The sequence below is a fragment of the Microtus pennsylvanicus genome, chromosome 6 (genome assembly GCF_037038515.1).
Source record: "Microtus pennsylvanicus isolate mMicPen1 chromosome 6, mMicPen1.hap1, whole genome shotgun sequence".
NCBI lineage: Eukaryota > Metazoa > Chordata > Mammalia > Rodentia > Cricetidae > Microtus > Microtus pennsylvanicus.
Window position 1 is genome coordinate 105,295,600 of NC_134584.1, and position 18,232 is coordinate 105,313,831.

The 18,232-nt window shown below is 41.0% G+C and overlaps 1 protein-coding gene across 1 annotated transcript in view; it reads right to left on the bottom strand.

Annotated features, from left to right (window-relative positions):
- Positions 1–301: 301 nt before the first annotated feature.
- The window catches only part of Cyb5b (cytochrome b5 type B), a 37,285-nt gene continuing 19,354 nt past the window's right edge, over positions 302–18,232 (bottom strand). The window contains exons 2-5 of the mRNA XM_075977090.1: positions 15,773–15,901; positions 15,290–15,319; positions 8,597–8,625; positions 302–4,383 (exon numbers count right to left, since the gene is read on the bottom strand). Of these exons, the coding sequence (XP_075833205.1) occupies positions 4,293–4,383; positions 8,597–8,625; positions 15,290–15,319; positions 15,773–15,901 (279 nt within the window). The 3' untranslated portion in view covers positions 302–4,292. The remainder of the gene's footprint in view (positions 4,384–8,596; positions 8,626–15,289; positions 15,320–15,772; positions 15,902–18,232) is intronic.

An 18,232-nucleotide genomic window follows, 5' to 3' on the forward strand; every position in this document is an offset into this window, starting at 1 on the left:
TCGTTTTAAACAAATGTTGGCAGAGATACAGAACAACTTTGTGCACCCCAACTGTTACATTCAGTGTACCTCAGAAGTACAGCACCAACATGTCTTTAAAAAAAAAAAAGCCAGGCGGTGGTGGCGCACGCCTTTAATCCCAACACTTGGGAGGCAGAGGCAGGTGGATCTTTGTGAGTTCGAAGCCAGCCTGGTCTACTAGAGCTAGTTCCAGGACAGGCTCCAAAGCTATAGAGAAACCCTGTCTCAGAAAAAAGGGAAAAAAAAAAGTTGATTAAAAAAACAACAACAACAACTGTAGTCAGGACGAGAAAATGAAAACAGTGTCTTTATTGTGTAGTTCTAACAAACATTCACTGTGTGCACATTCCAGTAGAAAGAGACAAAGATCTTTGTTCAAAATAAGCTGCAATCAAATAGGTAAACAAACTCCACCATTGAATACACAGAAGGAATGTTACCATTAGTCACCTGCAGCTGAGGGTGCAGTAAAAAGTGAGCTAAGTAACTGAAATGACGTTCTGCCCACACTGCCAGTGTAGGCGATGTAGGCGTGGGCAACGGGTGGCCACTGAAATCCATGAGTAAGATACTGGGCATAAGGCAGGTGGCTGACAGACACATCTCTGCTTCTTCAGAGCCCCCCTCCTAGATCACCCCCACGAATTCCAAAGTTGGCCAAATGTGATGGAGCTCTTTGTTACTTTTGGGATATTTGGCAACTGAATCTCACAGCCTCAAAACTTCAGTTTCTTGTTGAGACATGGCATGTCTGAATCCATTTCCCTTGGGGTAGGAGGCAAAAACATTCCTGCTCTGTGCTTCAGTCACCTCAGGTGGACGTCAGCCTGATGGGCATCAGCTGGGATGAAGGATCAACGCTATGCGTGACGACACAGCCAGCTCGTCAAAGCACTTTTCACTGCTCCTCAGCAGCGAAATGAGCACAACCCAGCATCATAAGCAGCAGTGGCAGCTGCTCAAAGAGCCTAGCAGCTCAAAGGACAGTTTTGGACAGACTTGTCTCTGCTTAAGTAATCACACAAGAAGTTTGCAAACACAGATCATAAACTTTGTCCCACTGCTTTCTTTACAGACGTGCAGTCACCTGGAAAGGAAAACCAGCTCCCAGGGCCAGGTAGGAACGTTTACAGAATGGGCATTAACACCCTGGGTCTTGGTAGCACAAATTCCCTCTTTTGTGCTCACCAGCTGTTAACTTGCATGGTGTGTGGGGGCAGTTGGCCACTTCAAGAATTAACAACAAACCACCCCATAGGTAGGGGGTGCTGTCAGCCAACAGGGACTAGTTCCCCTTGCTCTCAATGATAGTCTGCATGGCCCACAAATGTTAAGGCTTCTTTGACAAGTTCAGGGTTTTTTAATGCATTTGGTGCACATGCTGTATTGCTTTGTTGAGGAAAAGCCTCAACAAACTCTCACGTAAGACCTACCTTTTCCCCTGTTTATGTAGGCAACAGAATTACAGCAAACAGACATGAAAGTGGTTTCGTGGTTTTGTTTTGAGACAGAGTCTCACTATGTAGCTTTGGCTGGACTGGAGCTTGCTATGTAGACCAGGCAGACCTAGAACTCAAGAACTGTCTGCCTCTGCCTCTTGAGTGCTGGGAATAAAGTCACATGCCCCTATGCCTGGCCAATAAAGAAGCAGCATTTTTTATATATGTAATATAAAATGACATCACATTATCAGTAGTTCAAAAAAAGCCCTGGGTATTATATGGATTTCATAAATGGCAAAGATGAAAGCATAAAAATTTTTTCCTCTGGGCACTCAGTAAAACAGCTCAAATAAAAGCAAGGGAATCAAGGACATGAAATAAAAAAGCACAGTTTTTGTATTGATGCTTACCATAGAAATACCAAAACACCAATTTTACTTAAAAAAAAAATACAGCTCTTTTTTTGTGGACGGTGTTGAGATGGGGTCTCTATATAGTTCTGGCTGTCCTGGAACTCACTCTGTAGACCAGGCTGGACTTGAACTCAGAGATTTGCCTGCCTCTGCCTCCCAAGTGCTGGGATTAAAGGTGTGCGCCACCACTGACCAGCCAAAAACGGTCCTTAACATTTTCTATAATCAGATGTTTTTCACTGGATGTGAAGATATGCCAAGAAACATTCACAACTGACCCAAGTTATCCTCAGGCTTAGGTTAGCTTGAATGCTCCCTTCCTGTACCTCAATGGGCCCTTATTCTTTCCATCTACCCAACACATCCCACGTAGCTCGGCTCTCACAGCAAGGGGCCCCCAACCCGCACTGCACACCCTTCCTTGCCGTTAGTGGAGGTGTGAGTCACGCCACTTTCGTTACAGAGAAACTAGAGTTTCACTCTCGCATATTACAGACATTATTAAAGACAGAAGTTTGATTAAGTCTGTATCCCTGATACATAAAAGTCATCTAGAAATTACTCTAACGTATCATATCCAAGTACACAAGGAAAAGGCTAATGTTATTTTGATGAATTCTGAATTCATTCAACTGCTGAATCTCAGGATAGAAATCCTGGCCTGAACTTTTTCTTAAATAGTTTGCATGGGCAGACTGGTTTAATGTGCAGTTTCTTGTACTGTCAAGCCCCATGACAAGCTGGAAGGGAGGCAGGAGACACTTCCCAGCATCTCTGGTCCTTTTAGAATTCAATGGCTTCCTGCTAGATATGACAAAGGCCCGGAAGCAGACTGGTAATGAACAAAGAATGTGGAGGACAATCACAGATAATGGGTAAAAAAAAAAAAAAAAAAAATAGCTGGGAAACTCAGGTATCACCACAGGGAAACGAATAAAGTCAAAGATGCCAGGAAAATGCCTGAACCAATGAAAAACAGTAATTTTAAATGATTAACTACTTTCCAATGAAATACATATCCAAGGGAGGGGAAAAAGCGTCCAGATTTATCACTATAATCCTCAGAAGAAAAGCAGAACAAAATCACCAAGTTGGAGCCATGGAGGTAAACACAGATGAAAACGGAAGTCTCTTGGCAAGGTCTCCGGATCTGAAGTGGCATGCCCCAACAATGATATTCACATGGAACTTATTTTACTGAGAAAAGACCAAACTTAAGTCTCTTACTTTGATAAAACAGAATCAAACATTTGTTAATAAGTAAATAAAAAGGCAACGAGAGCATTCCATGAAGCCCCAGGGGCAGCATCCCAGGCTTTAGTGAAGTGCCATGGGAAGACTCATCTTTCGCTAGCAAAGACAGCCAGGGTGAAGATGGCTGGAAACTGGTGTCTTAACTGCTGTTCTGTAAGTGGTGCTTTGTTCTCTTTTAAAAGAGATTATTCTGAATTCACCTTAACTCGCCGATCCCTTCTTTGGTTCTTCTACACCTGAGAAACCAAAGGGATGCAGAGTTTTATAAAGTATTCTTGGGAAGAAAGGGGCCAGACTTAGGGACAAGAGGAGCCATCGGCTACACTAACTGGGAGGGAGAAAACCACATAGTCCTTTTTCTTTAATTTTTATTTTTTTGTATACTTTTTAACAATTACATTTGTTTAGTGCACACTTGTGCCTGTGTGTGCTCTGTCCGAATGTGTGCACCTGTGTGTATAAACAGGTGTGTGTGTGCACCAGGGCTACAGCATGCGTGTGGAGGCCAGAGGACAGCTTTTGGTAACTGCTTCTCTCCTACCCGTGTGGGTCCAGAAAATCAAACTCAGGTCATCAGGCTTTGTGGCAATTGCTTTTATCCAATGACATAGCTTTCGGTCCCTTACCTTTTAATAATCATAAATAAGATCATTTGGGAGCTATGATTTAAATAAGAGACATATCTTAACTTCACGAATTAAACTCCTTATGATAAAGACAAAATTAAATCAGAATTAAAAAAATAAATTTACTTAAAAAAAATTGGGAAAAGATTCAAAATTAGAGTGCTGTTCCCTTAAATATATCTAATGCAAAGTCAAAGTAAGAGAAATCATATATTGTCCCCAAAGGCCATGTCACTACCACATCAGAACTCTAATTATAGGCATAAACTCTTGAAATGAAGGAAACAAGTGGAAGCCAGTGAGAAGAAACCCTAGCAAGGACACAATGTGAATAAGTGCTTTGGGCATCAGGCTCTGGCTGGTGAAGGACCCTGGTCCTAGACTGAGGAGGATAGATATCTGGTCAACCATCTTGGCTCCAAGTGGGGAGGAAAACAACTGGCAGGATTTAAGGAGGGAGCATCGCTGCAGCCTCCACAGTAAGTGTCTACTTCTCGCTCCAGGAGCATGTGCTCCCACACTCCAACATGGTCGCCTCAGGAGGATTTGCTGTCGGTGGTGAAGTGACGATACAGGAACCCTACAAGAATGGCGCCCACCACGGGGAGTATCCAATATGCCCAGCAACTAGAAGCAGGAAGAAAAAGCAATGAAGTTAATTAAACTTTTACTATAGTGTATCTAAAAGGAAAACAAACAAAACCCAACTCTACACTTATTTGTATCTGTGCACTTATGTGCTCAGGCATGGCATGGTGTGCAGGTGGAGCTCAGAAGGAAACGTGGGAACTTGAGTTACCAGCCTTGGCAGGTGTCTCTACTTGTTGAGCCATCATGCAGGGCCTAAAGTCCTTCTTTTAAAAAGGATGTAAAAAACAAAAAAGAAGTAACTTTCAGGATAAGGTCGTGTATGATTTTAACCCCAGCACCTAGGAGGGAGAAGCAAGAAAATCTCTTGAGAGTTCAAGATCAGTGACACCCGTTGACAAAAAAAGCTGTAGCTCAGCGGTAGAGTGCTTACCTACCATCCAGAAGCCCCGAGTTTGAACCCTAGTGCCACAACACAATGAAAAGAGAATGCATAGCTGTAGTAGGGAGCTGCGGGCCGCTCAGTTCCCGACCACCGGCTAGCTTTACTCAAAATAATTACACGGAAACTGTATTCTTTTAAACATTGCTTGGCCCATTAGTTCCAGCCTCTTATTGGCTAACCCTCACATCTTGATTAACCCATTTCTATTAATGTATATGGCACCACAAAGTGGTGGCTTACCGGGAAGATTCTTAACCTGCGTCCATCTTGGAGAGGAGAGCTATGGCGTCTGACCGACTATGCTTCCTTTCTCCCAGCATCCTGTTCTGTCTACTCCACCTATCTAAATCCTGCCCTATCAAAAAGCCAAGGCAGTTTCTTTATTAACCAATGAGAGTAATACATAGACAGATGACCCTCCTCCATCACATAGTATGCTATCAAAACAGATACACAAGCTGGACATAGTGGTACATGCCTGCAAACCCAGCACTCTGGAAGCTGAGGCAGGAGAATTGCTGTAAATTACAGGCTAGCCTGGGCTACACTGTAAATGCCAGCCCAACCCCAGTTACGTATCAAGATACAGTAAAACAAACAGAACAAAAAAGAAACAGATACACAGACACCACATGCACACACAATCCCAGCATTTGAATGCTAAGGCAGGAAAATCAAGAGTTTGAGGACTAGGAGATAATAAGTTAAGGACTTAAGTGTGATCCCTAAAACTCAAGTAAAACTCCAGGGAACAGTAGCTATGCTTGAAATTTCAGTGCTGGGGAGATAAAGATGGGCAGATCCCTGGGACGCCCAGTGTAGCCGAACTAGTGAGCTCCAGGACAAGGAGGTCTTCTGTCCACACACATGCATGCAGAGACACACAATATTAAAACAAAACAGTTCACAATCATTCTGGCATTCCAAAAAAGCTGTATGTGTGTGTGTGTGTTTCTTTCTAAGTGTTTCTATGAGACATACTGATTATTTCTGGGTTACAGGGTTATAGATATTAGAATTTGTCTTTGTGACTTTTTTTTTACAAATTATTATACTGCAATAATTAATTTTTATGTGTATGGTGCTAGGAGTCAGACCCTAATATAATAATATTATTATTACCTACTTTATTATAAGTTTAGAAGTAACAAATCTTTGCACCCCAAGTAAGAAGCTGGTAATGGGAGTCATGTGCCCATGCTTTCAATGTCTAGTTTTATTTGTTTTATTTTAAATACATTATATCTATGGGTGTTATGCCTGAATGACTGTAGCTGCACCATGTGTGTTCATGGTCAGAAGAGGGCATCAGATCTCCCCGGGCGATCCCCCTCCCCCCAAAAAAGAATTATTCTCTTTGCCTAGACAGATCCAGCCCGGTGCACACAAGACTACAGAGGTAAATTACTACCAACAGATGAGACTGACAGGCAGGCAGGCAGGCAGTTTTGCTTCAAGTCAAGACAGCATGCACAGCAGAAGTGTGGAACATGGGAACTTTGAAGTCACTGAGGCTTCCTGAAGAGCAACCACGGAAGACTAGAGTCCAAACATAGGACCCCCCCACCATAAGAAAACACTGAAGAGAAGACTGCAGAACAAGAGAGAATGGTTGCCACCAAGTCTCACACCACTTCTGCTACCGCTGAAGCGTGAAGACAAACAAGAACTGTATTTCCACTGTGCTCAGAGACAGAGCACCAGCAATAATTTTGTGCCAGAGACAGGTTTATTTTTTTCTGGAGACTTATCCAGGTTATTGCAAAAAATTGTGATTTGTTAATTTTTATTGTTCAGTAATGTTTTATCATGACTATACTAGAGTTCATTTTTATTACTAAAAAAAATTTAAAGTTTTTCCAATGTTTAATGTCTATGCAAGACATTATTCAAATGTTGCTATAAACATCCTTTTTTTTTTCTTTTGAGATAGGATCTGACTATACAGCCTTGACTAGCCTGAAGCTCACTAGTAGACCAGGATGATCTTGAACTGACAGACATTCACCTGCCTCTCCTCTCAAGTTTTAGGAGTTCATATCTAACATTTTTTTTAATTTTTTACCATTTATTTAGTTTATGTGTATGGGTGTTTTGTCTGAATGAATACATGTGCACCACATGAGTTCCTGGCACTCTAAGGTCAGAAGGTGTCAGATCCCCTAGAGCTAGAGTTACATAGCTAGCAGGGAGCTGCCATGAGGATGCGGGAACCAAACCTGGGTCCTCCCCAAGAGCAGACAATGCTCCTTACCACCGAGCCATCTCTCCAGCCCTAGCTATAAACATTTGTGTCTCTGTTTCCTTGTACTTTTCTCTTGGACGATAGCCTTACTAAGTTGCCAAGATTGGTCTCAAAACTCCTGGGTCAAACAATCGTCCTAGCAGCTGGGACTACAAGGCAGGCATACTACGCTTTGACTTGTGACATGTTTCTACTGCAGGTCCCATAGAAATGCAATTGTTAGGTCAAAAGTTATTTACTAGATACTGCCAAAATGTTCTCAAAGTGAATGCTCCCAGAAGAGGATAAGAGTCTTGGTAACTAACTTACTTCCTAATAAGCAAGTCTTCTTATATGTAGGAACATCTGTTTACATATTAGGTGTGAAATATTAGGTTACATATAGGTGAGATCTATAATTTTTTGTTTTGTTTTGGTTTGGTTTTGTTTGTTTTTCAAGACAGGGTTTCTCTGTGTAACAGCTCTGGCTGTCCTGGAACTCACTTAATGTAGATCAGGCTGGTCTCGAACTCTCACAGAGATCCGCCTGCCTCTGCCTCCCGAGTGCTGGGATTAAAGGCGTGCGCCACCACCGCCCGGCTCAAAATGGGTTGATTTAAGTTGTAAGAGCTCACTAATAAGCCTGAGCTAATCGGCCAAATAGTTTGTAATTAATATTAAGCCTCTGAGTCTTTTTTGGGAACTGGCAGGTGAGAGAGAAACCTCCAGTTACACTTGTATTTGTGTAAAGTATTTAAATGCAAATCTTTTTGCATATTCTATTGAGATATTTTTAAAACTTTATTTGCAGGATTTTTTATGCATTTTGGATAATAATTCTTTTAAAAGCAACACTGACTCTTTGAAACTTTCACAAATCATGATTTATTTTGGTGATACCCATCCACTACTACCCCTCAACTCTCAAGGTCAGCAGCTCTCACGCTGTCAGCCTTGGGGGTGAATAACTTTCACAGGGCTCACTTAAGACTATGAGAAAACACAGATATTTACATTATGATTCACAACAGTAGCAAAATTACAGTTATGAAGCAGCAAAAAAAACCAATTGTATGTTTGGGGGTCACCACAGCAAGAGGAACTGTACTAAAGGGTCACAGCATCAGAGAGGAGGAGAAGCACTGCCCTCGGGCTTCCACCTTGTGTCCCTCCCAACTTCATACAGCTTCATATCCTTTTTAAAAAATAATACCCCTCCCTCCCCAAAAGAAATTACTGCTGCTTGTATCTGCACAGATCTTTGCTTTGTTTTTTCTTTTTAAATTTTATGCATACAGGTATTTTGCCTATATATCTGTCTATAATGTTCATGCCTAATGCCCCATAAACCAGACCAGAGGAGGGCATCAGATCCCACCTCCACCCCACACCCCCAGAGCTGGAGTTAGAGATGGTTGTGAGCCACCATGTAGGTGTAGGGACTCAAACCCAGATTCTCTAGAAAAACAGCTAGTGTTATTCACTGCTGAGCCATCTCTCCAGCTCCAAACACACATACGTAAAAAGAACCTCTTGAGAGACATTATGTAGAGTGTAAAGAAGTCCATCAGAGAGATACTAACCTTTTGCATGTACTGCTTTTTGAAGGATCCTGAAGAAGTCACATGTTCAAAAATAACAGAAAGAGATCATTAGTACAATGCACATAAGTCTCCTTGGATATCCAGATAAACTATAAACAGTAACAGAATTTCCTTCACGAATGTGATTCCTATAGTTTCTAGATAATGGGTAGACTTGGAATCGTTTATTTCTAATAACACATTGCTATTTCTTAGTGAATAATCCAAGAGAACACAGAAATCTAAAGAGAACATAGAAATGACCTAAGCTTTTTACATGTAAAAATATCAATGATCAAAGTCTATTTAAGTCAGGCAGTGGTGATGAACACCTTTAATCCCAGCACTCAGGTGGCAGAGACAGGCAGATCTCTGTAAGTTCAAGGTCAGCCTGGTCTATAAATAGAGTTCCAAAACAGCCAGGGCTACACCAAGAAACCCAGTCTTGAAAAATAAAGCAAAAATAAAGCAAAAAAAACAGAACAAAAAACAAAAAAAACCCTCTATTGAAATGGACTATATTTTGGGTCACAATGACAAGCTATTTAACTGGACTTAGCACAGCACAACTAAGATCACAGTTTCTGAAAACATTTTTTAAAGTCCTCAGATCTCTTCTGCAAAATGATGAGCTGCCAAATGCTCTCAGCCCTGCAGACTACCACCTCACGGCTTACAGAGATGACCTGCTTACTCTTTGAAACTGAAACTAAGTAAGGATTTGGGGGATTATTTAACTTTTTTTTCCTCTTAGGACTTATTTAATGTTATGTGTATAAGTGTTAGCTTGCACATATATATGTGCACCAGGAGCAGGGTGTTGGACACCCTGGAACTGGCATTAAAAACATTTGAAAACCTCCATATGGTTCTTGGGACTAGAACCTGGGTCCTCTGCAAGAGCAAGCAATGCTCCTAACTACTGAGCCATTTCTCCAACCTAGGATTATTTAACAATTAAAAGGGGAAGAGTAGTTAAAGGAAAGAAAATACTAAACAAATCTTTTAAAAAAAAAAAAAAAGACAGATTCGCTCTGTGTAATCCAGGCTAGCCTTAAACTCAAGACCCTTCTTCTTGCTTTGGATTCCTAAGTGCTCAGATTACAAGTATGCAGTACTTGATCCAAATAATCTTAAAATTTAGATTTTTGGAGGCTGGATAGATGATTCAGCAGTTAAGAGCACTGGCTGCTCTTCCAAAGGACCTGGGTTCAAGTCCCAGTATTCACATAGTGGCTCACAACTGTTTGTAACTGCAGTTCCATGGGAATCTCATGCCCTCTTCTGGCCTCACAAGCACCAGGCATGCATATGGTGCACTGACATGCATGCAAACAAAACACCCAAACATATAAAGATAAATAAATAAAATCTTGGGAATAAAAAAGTAATTACTTACTGATGTATGTGACAACATGGATGAACCTTCAAAACATTATGCTAGTCTAAGTGAAAAGGAGCAGACACAAAAGACCATCTATTATATAAGTCCGTTTATATGGACAATGAATTGAAAGAGAAGGAGATTAGCAGTTGCTTTAGGTTTGGCAAGAGGGGTTGGGAGGTAATGGAATATGGCTGGTAATAGGTTCATGGCTCCTTTTTACAATGATCAAGTTGTTATAAAGTTGGTTGCAATTAGTACTCAACAGTGTGTTTGTACATGAGCGAACTAGAAACACTGTCACACAGATAAATACATACTTCCATCCTGAGAACACGCAGGTGGAGTCTCTACATGTCAAACCTTTTGTACTCTGTTTACAACCAATATTTTGAATATGTGCTAGCTACAGTAAGTCATGGACTACATCATAGTAAAGAGAAAGAGTATAGCACTAAGCCTATAATATGCTGAGATAGTAATCATTCCTAACAAACAAGAAATAATATAATGTGTCATGTCTTTTTAACTAAATACCTTTAAATATCCGTTTTAAGAGCAATCCATTCCCAGGGGGGAGAAAAAAAAAGAAAAAGAAAAAAAAACTTGCCTAACATCCTGGAGAAATGAAAAGAGAAAGCATCCATTTTCTTCAGGACAGACACCAAAGTAAATGCTAAGCTGTGGCCCCCCTTTTAGTCAAAAATAATAAGAGAGATACATAAGGCACAGCTATTAACAGCCAAGTCCTAGTTTTGTTTAGTTTGGTTTCTGTTGTTCAATTCCTTCTCAATTTTATAAAACTAAAAAGAAAAAAATATAACTTTCTTGCCTTCTCACACACTTCCTATAATCCTTATCTCCATACCAAAACTCTGCTGAATCTGATTTAGACTTAAATGAAAGTCCTACAGGCTACAGACAAATTTAGTTTATTCTTTTGGTCTTCAGGCACATCTGGCTGAGTAAGTCTATGCCCAGATGTTAGTGCTCTCTGCCTTTCATATGGAAACTAAGATTTCACTTATATTAGATCATTCTAATGTAAGTAGTCCAGCGGAAGGACTACCACATAAGCAATATGATGCTTCTTTATTTTCCAAGGAATATACTTGCAAAACAAAATCTGAGTACGCTATTATTTTAGCCCAATGTTATTAACAATAAAAATCAACTGCTTGGCTGAGCATGGTGGCACTCCTGTAATACAGCACTTGGGAGGCAGCGGCAGGAAGATTAAGGGCCCAAGGCCAGTCTGGGCTACACAAGACCCTGTCTCAAAAACAAAACAAAACAAACTGACTGCTCAAATAAAACTGATTCCTAGGCTAAGGGTGTGGCTTAGTCAGTAAACTGCCTGCTCCAAGAGGACCTAAGTTTGGATTCCCAGAGCCCATGTAAAAGCCAGACAAGCTGACATGTGCTTATAACCTTAGAGCTGGGGAAATGGAGTCAAGCAGATCCCCAAAGCTCATTGGCCAGCTACTGCAGCCAATCAATGAGCTCTGAGTTTAATGAAAGACTCTGTTTCAAACATAAATAAGTGGTGAGCAATATAGGAGGCCACCCAATATTGACCTCTGGCCTCCACAAGTATATAAACGTATGTTCATGCACTTGTGTGCACACATCCACAAAACATACACAAACACAACACACAAAATTTAAAATGAAACTCCGTCCCAAAGCACAAGGTATTAACAGGTTTAATTCCTCATAAAATTAATACACACACACACACACACACATATATATATATATATACTGTTTTTCAAATATACTTTTATGAACAATAATACTAAAGATGGGAGTTGTAGGGTAAAAGAAAATATTTTATGTTCAAGTGTTTTGGTTAGGTTACTACTGTGGTAATGAAACACCATGACCAAAAGCAATTTGAAGAGAAAAGGGCTTATTTCATCTGTAGTTCCATATAACAGTTTATAATCAAAAGCAGGGGAGGGCAGGAACTCACACAGGGCAGGAACCTAAAGGCAGGAGCTGATGTAGAGGCCATGGAGGGTGCTGTTTACTGGCTTACTCCACATGACTTGCTGGGCCACTAGCCCAGAGATGGCACCACAATGGGCTGAGCCCATCAAACTTTAATTAGCAAAATGCCCTACATCCAATGGAGCTATTTCCCTAATTGAGGTTCTCTCCTTTCAGATGATTTTAGCTTGTGTCAAGCTGACATAAAACTATCCAGCAAACCAAGTAAACTTTTTAAAAGGTTTTTCTGTTTATTTTATGTGTATGAGTGTGTGCCTGTATATGTGTGTCTGTGTGTGTGTACATGACATGGGCCAATGCCCAGGAAACTGGAAGAGAACATTGGATCCCCTCAAACTGGAATTAGCAGACAGTTGTGAGCTGCCATGTAGGCTCTGGAAACTGAACCCCAGTCCTCTAAAAGAACAGCTAGTGGTCTTAAGTGCCATTTCTCCAATCCCAAGTAAACTTTTTATAAATCTACTCATAACTGGAATTATATAGTATCTTCCAGCTCAGAGCTAACTCGGCTTCGTTGTTTATAGAATGAAGATTCAGATGAACTTAAATTCTAAAATCACTACTCCAGCACAGTTTTGTGAGCCAAGGCATTTTGACTAGCAGGAGAAGAAACAAGCTTCTTGCCTATGAGACCTTAGGAGCACTGCCAGCACAGGCCCATCTCTTTCTCTTCCACTACTAAAACTAAAACTCTACCCTATAAAACTGACAACTCTGTTTACAGAGTCAGAAACCCTGAACCACAAGAAAGGAAACTAATTAATAAAATGAGCTTTCTTCCCACTTCGTGACAGTGAATGTTTAGCCAGAGATAAAAAAGTGAAGGAAAGAGATGCCTATATCCTAGGACAGAAGTATCTACCTCAGCCTCTGAGAAACCACATCATTTCTCAGCCTCTGGCTAACTTCAAGCATAGAAACCAACCTGAGGGATCAAGGACTTCTTCCTGGAAATGAAATCAGTCTGGAATATAATTCCATGAAAACCTGGTAGGTAGCCTTGAAATTTTTCCAAAAGGCTTTCTTTGCCTAATCTGCCTGAAGGGTAACAGCCAGCCTGACTGAAACAAACAACAGTCAGAATCATCCTAATGGAGACATGTCCCTCGGGGACAAGGAGCTGGAGAAAAACAAGCTTGAGAGCACAGCTTTCGGTCCCTCCCTAACCTAGGAAGAGGCTACACTACAGCTGTAGTTCTAAATGATCATACCCACTTGGTGAGCTGAGGAGGCTTTTTTCTATACTTCCGGCTGGAGGAGGAGAGCATCAGGTTTATGTCAGCTAATCAATCTCTTCTGAAGTGTGCTTGGCCTCCTTCCTATCACCTAGGCTATTCAAAACACAAATCCAGCTGGACTCCAGAGATTCTGAACAAGGAGAGTGAAAGCCCAGGAAATGAGCACTTGACTTTTCTTTTCTTTTTCATTCCAGGGGATCCCAATTTAGGTTGAAGCAGGGAACAGAATCTCACTGCTGTCCATTCCCCACACACTCCTGCCTCCTGTATTACCAAGGAAGAAAACCAGCAACAGGAAATAACTGATAGATCTCTAGACACGGGAACTACAAAACTATGTTTCTACTGCTTTAACATAAGGAGTGCTTCATGATTGCTGTGAGGAAATGAGTGAGGATTTCTAAATTGAAGGTTTCCCCTGTAAACATCACAGTATCCTTTGACTGAAATAGACTCAGAGTGGCATTTCTTCAACATGTTCAATTAAGACCATGATTAGCTCAACTCTTACCTGAATATCACAAGAGGAGTTGAGAATGAGGCAGGTGTGAGGTGGGAAAGACAAAGACAACCCAGTGCTTACAATGTTAAAGAGCCTGTCATCTGCCTTTCGTAATCTAACACTCCAGAGTAGTAGGGAAGCAGGACAGAGCGTGGATTTATATAAAAAACCTGGATTTCAGGGCAACAGAAGGCAGACACTGCCAAGCAAGCAATCTCTTGAATTGAAAGAATTCTTGTGCCAAGGCCAGTTTGAATTGCTGTGCCAAACCTGTTCATTATTTCCTGGCTCGATGAAGAATGAGATTCTAGAAGGAGGAAGAAGGAGTCTTTGCTGTGTGCACAATGAGCTACTCCCTTGAGGTCAGAGGGCAGTGAAAAATCTTCTAAAGGAGAAGACACAGAAAACTGTAAGAGAACAAGGGCAATGACACCACCCTGCTTGTGGGAAGTAGAAAAGGCTTTCAAGCTTCCTTCTTGGTACAAGATGAAGCACATTAAGGTTTTCAAATACTCAAATGCTGAATCTTTTGTTTTGGCTGCATCAGTGAGCAAACTGGGAAGGGCATGGGACAATCTGAGCATACAGCATTAAAAAAATTAATTTGGGGAAACAGGAACAGAAATAAAGGCCTCTGTTTGACACATAAAGAAGATACTGTGCAGGAAAAAATTTAATCAGAGCATTATCATCTGTTTTATAGAAGTAAGAATAAGATTTTTCCCAAACTGAACCCATAACCTAATTTCTTCCAAAATCACAATAAACACGCTTTGGAGTCTCAATAAAAATGCATACAAAGCATTAACAAAATGCTTCCTACTAGGCAGAGGAGATGGCTCAGCATTAAGGTCTAGGCTTAAAACCAAAATGTTAAAATGCTTCCTTCTTTTTAAGACTTAACTATCCTTTTGTCCTGGCATATGTAAAGTCCAAATTCCTTAAAAATAGAATTTTGGCTTAGATAAAAGTAATTTGAACTCACAGAGATTCACCTGCCTAGGCCTCCCAAGTGCTGGGATTAAAAGCATGTGCCACCATATTCAGGCTCTCTCTTTTTTATTTTTTTAGCCTTTACTTTTATTTTATGAGTCTGGGTGTTCAGCCTACATAAATCATTTGTGCACCATGTGCATACAATGCCAGCAGAAGCCAGAAGAAGTCCCCTGGAACTGGAGTTATAGACAATTATGAACTATATCATGTAGGTGCTGGGAATCGAACCTGGGTCATCTGGAAAAGCAACAAGTGCTCTTATCCACTGAGCCTTCTCTACTGCCCATTTTTACTTCTCTTATTAAAATTATTTTTAAAAGTCAGATAGTTGTGATACACACCTTTAATCCCAGCACTCCAGAGGCAGGCAGATCTCTGTGAGTTTGAGGCCAGCCTGGTCTACTAGAGCTAGTTCCAAGACAGCCAAAGCTACACAAAGAAACCCTGTCTCAAAAAACAAAAAATCGTCAACCACAACAACAAAAAAAAAAAAAAGAGGAAGAAGAAAAAAGAAAGGAAGAAATACATGAAGCACACAAGACAAAGTAATAACTTCTTACCTTTTTATCACCTTTAGGTTTAAGGTCACTCTGTTTAAAAAAGAGAAAGAACAATGTTGAAGATGGATCTAAATGAACTCTAGCAATGTGTTCTGTTAGTTCCTATCTTTCAGAGACTTTAAGGTCTGAAGAAGGGGCCCAAATCCACCCTTTAGCATATCAGGATCCGCTACTAGAATGCCAAGCACAAAGGACTTACAAGCCCATAGATAATACCTTTAGCAGAGACTTGCAAGAATAACCAAACTACTATTTTAGGAACAGATGTCATTAATTACATAAGTCAGTAAATAAAAGACAAAAACCACTTCCCTTGGCTTTTCTGATACTGATACAAAGGAGAGCTTGATGATTCTGCAGCAAACCAGGTATGCGAGCAACGCGGAATAAACATCTACTCTGAATAAGTCATTCTCCCAACCCGTTAGTGGCTGTCCAGGAGTTTTCTCTGCACAAGTGACTGAGTTATGTGACAGTTCTTACCGGATGGACATCACCAATGTAGTACTGCTTTAGCATTTCCCTGGCATCAGGGGAGTGGCCAACATCTTCAAAGCTTTCTGTTGCATCAGCACCAGCTTGTTCCAGCAGAACCTCTTCCCCACCAGGGTGCTAGAATAAAATAGCATTTGCTAAATACAGTTCTCTCTGAAATGCAAACTGAAGTTTTTCTTTCCATCCCCATTCTTCCTTTCCCGTCTCTATTTAATGGGACAAACTGTGTGCCACCTGTGTGGTTGCATCAGGAAGAATACAGCACCATTTTCTACAATATTCTGGGCCAAAATGCATGGAGTGGGCAATAACTGATTTCCTTTGTTAACATTAAAACCGCAACAAAAAGAACAACAATGAAAACTACATGTGGGAACTACAGGATTTCTGGAATTCTTTATTCCATTTTTTTACATTTTTCTTTCTTCTTCATCTTCCTCCTCCTTCATCTCTGACTCCTTTTTTCAGATGGGATCCATGTAGTTTGGATGACCTGGAACTCAATATATAGCCCAGGATAACCTTAAAAGCCAGCTCTCCCTGTTTCCTGGGATTGCAGGCGTGGGCCTAAGGTGCTAGGCATTGAACCCAGGCAAGCCTCATGCATGCAAGCACTCGCTCCCAACTGAGCTATGTCCTTTACCCATTCCCTTTCTTTCTCCTTTTTTAAAAAACTTTTCTTTTGTGTATGTATGTGCATGCATGAATTCTCCTGTCTCCGCTTCCTGAATGGTGATGCTTGCAACTTCTAAGTTTAAAACTATTTTCAAGGAGCTGGAGGGATGACTCAGAGGTAAAGAGCACTGACTGCTCTTCCTGAGGTCCTGAGTTCAATCCCCAGCAACCACATGGTGGCTCACAGCCATCTACTATGAGATCTAATGCCCTTTTCTGGTGTTCAGGCAAAACATGCAGCCAGAATACTGTATACATTATAAATAAATAATTTTTAAAAAAAACTATTTTCAAGTAAAAAAAAAATAAGTAGGTAGGGTAGGGAAAACACATTCTATAATTATATGTTACTAAGACTGAGATGTCTTTGGGTCCATACTTGTAAAATACAATAATGAGAGTACTTATCTTGACAGCTATTACTATTACATAGGATAACTACAAACACTAGGCACTGGGGAAGATGGCTCAGTAGGAAAAAGCCTAACAGACTGATTTCGATCCCTGGAACCTATAAAGAGAACCAATTTCCAAAAGGTGTCCTCTGACTTCCCTCCACACATGCTTTGGGGCAGCATGCACACACACAATTAATAAACAATTTTTTTAAAACTTGGCACCTGCCAAGAATGATGACGCACGCTTTTCATCCCAGCACTTGGGAGGCAGGAGGCAGATCTCTGAATTCCAGTCCAGCCTGGCCTACACAGTGAGTTCCAGGCCATCCAGGGCTGAACAGAGGCCCTGTCTCAAAACAAATAAACAAAAAGCAAATACCTGGAAATGCGAAAGCGACTCTGGTTGCTGCACACGGTAAACTCCACGCCTTTTGAAACTGAAGTATTACCTATTCCAAAACTGTATTTTCTAAACTAGCACTCATAGTCCCTGACGTCAATACTCAGCATACATTTACATTATTTGACACAGTCATACATTTAACACAACCAACCACCTCAGCAGTGTCAATGTTTCAAAGATTAATTCAAGAAAAATACAAAACCTCTCAAAATCACCTGCCAGGCATGGTCACTCGCCAGCTCCCTGAGGATCAGAGTAGCTCCTATCTTTGTCTCTGCAAAGGTGCCCACCCTGGAGAGCCCAGCACCTAAGCTATTTTAATGCAGGAGTTAAGAGTGCTGTTCACCTGTTTCGTCTGGAGACAAAATGAAATCACTGCAGAGGGAACTGCGTCCCAGTTTGCTCTATGTCTAAACTACGGAAGATAGTTCCTCTTTTGGCACATCCCAACAAACAGGCGTTCACAGTAAGATCTGCCAGGCCTGGTGGTACAGGCCAATAATCCTACCATCACAAGAGGTTGAGGAGGGTATCCCAAATTCAAGCCAGCTGGGACAACTTTGTCAGATCCTGTATCAAAATAAAAAGCCTCGTTGGTACGCACCCTTAACCCCAGCACTCAGAAGGCAGAGGCAAGCAGATCCCTGTGAGGACGGCCTTTACAACTCAGTCAAACTGGGAGGGGAGGAGGCAATTCCCACCAGGAAGAGCACCCAATCGGTAGTCCAGTGCCAAATGGTCAGCCCTGAAAATATGCATGCATACATACATACAAATATACATACATATGTACGAGCAAAATTATATAGACTCGGCAGGTTGTTTTTAGGATTATATATGAATATACAAATACATATATGCCTGCAATAACAACTGATGAAAAAAGAGGCCATGAATTTGAAGGAGAGCAAGGAGGAATGTATGAGAGGATTTGAAGAGAGAAATGTTGTAATTAAAATACAACCTCAAAAA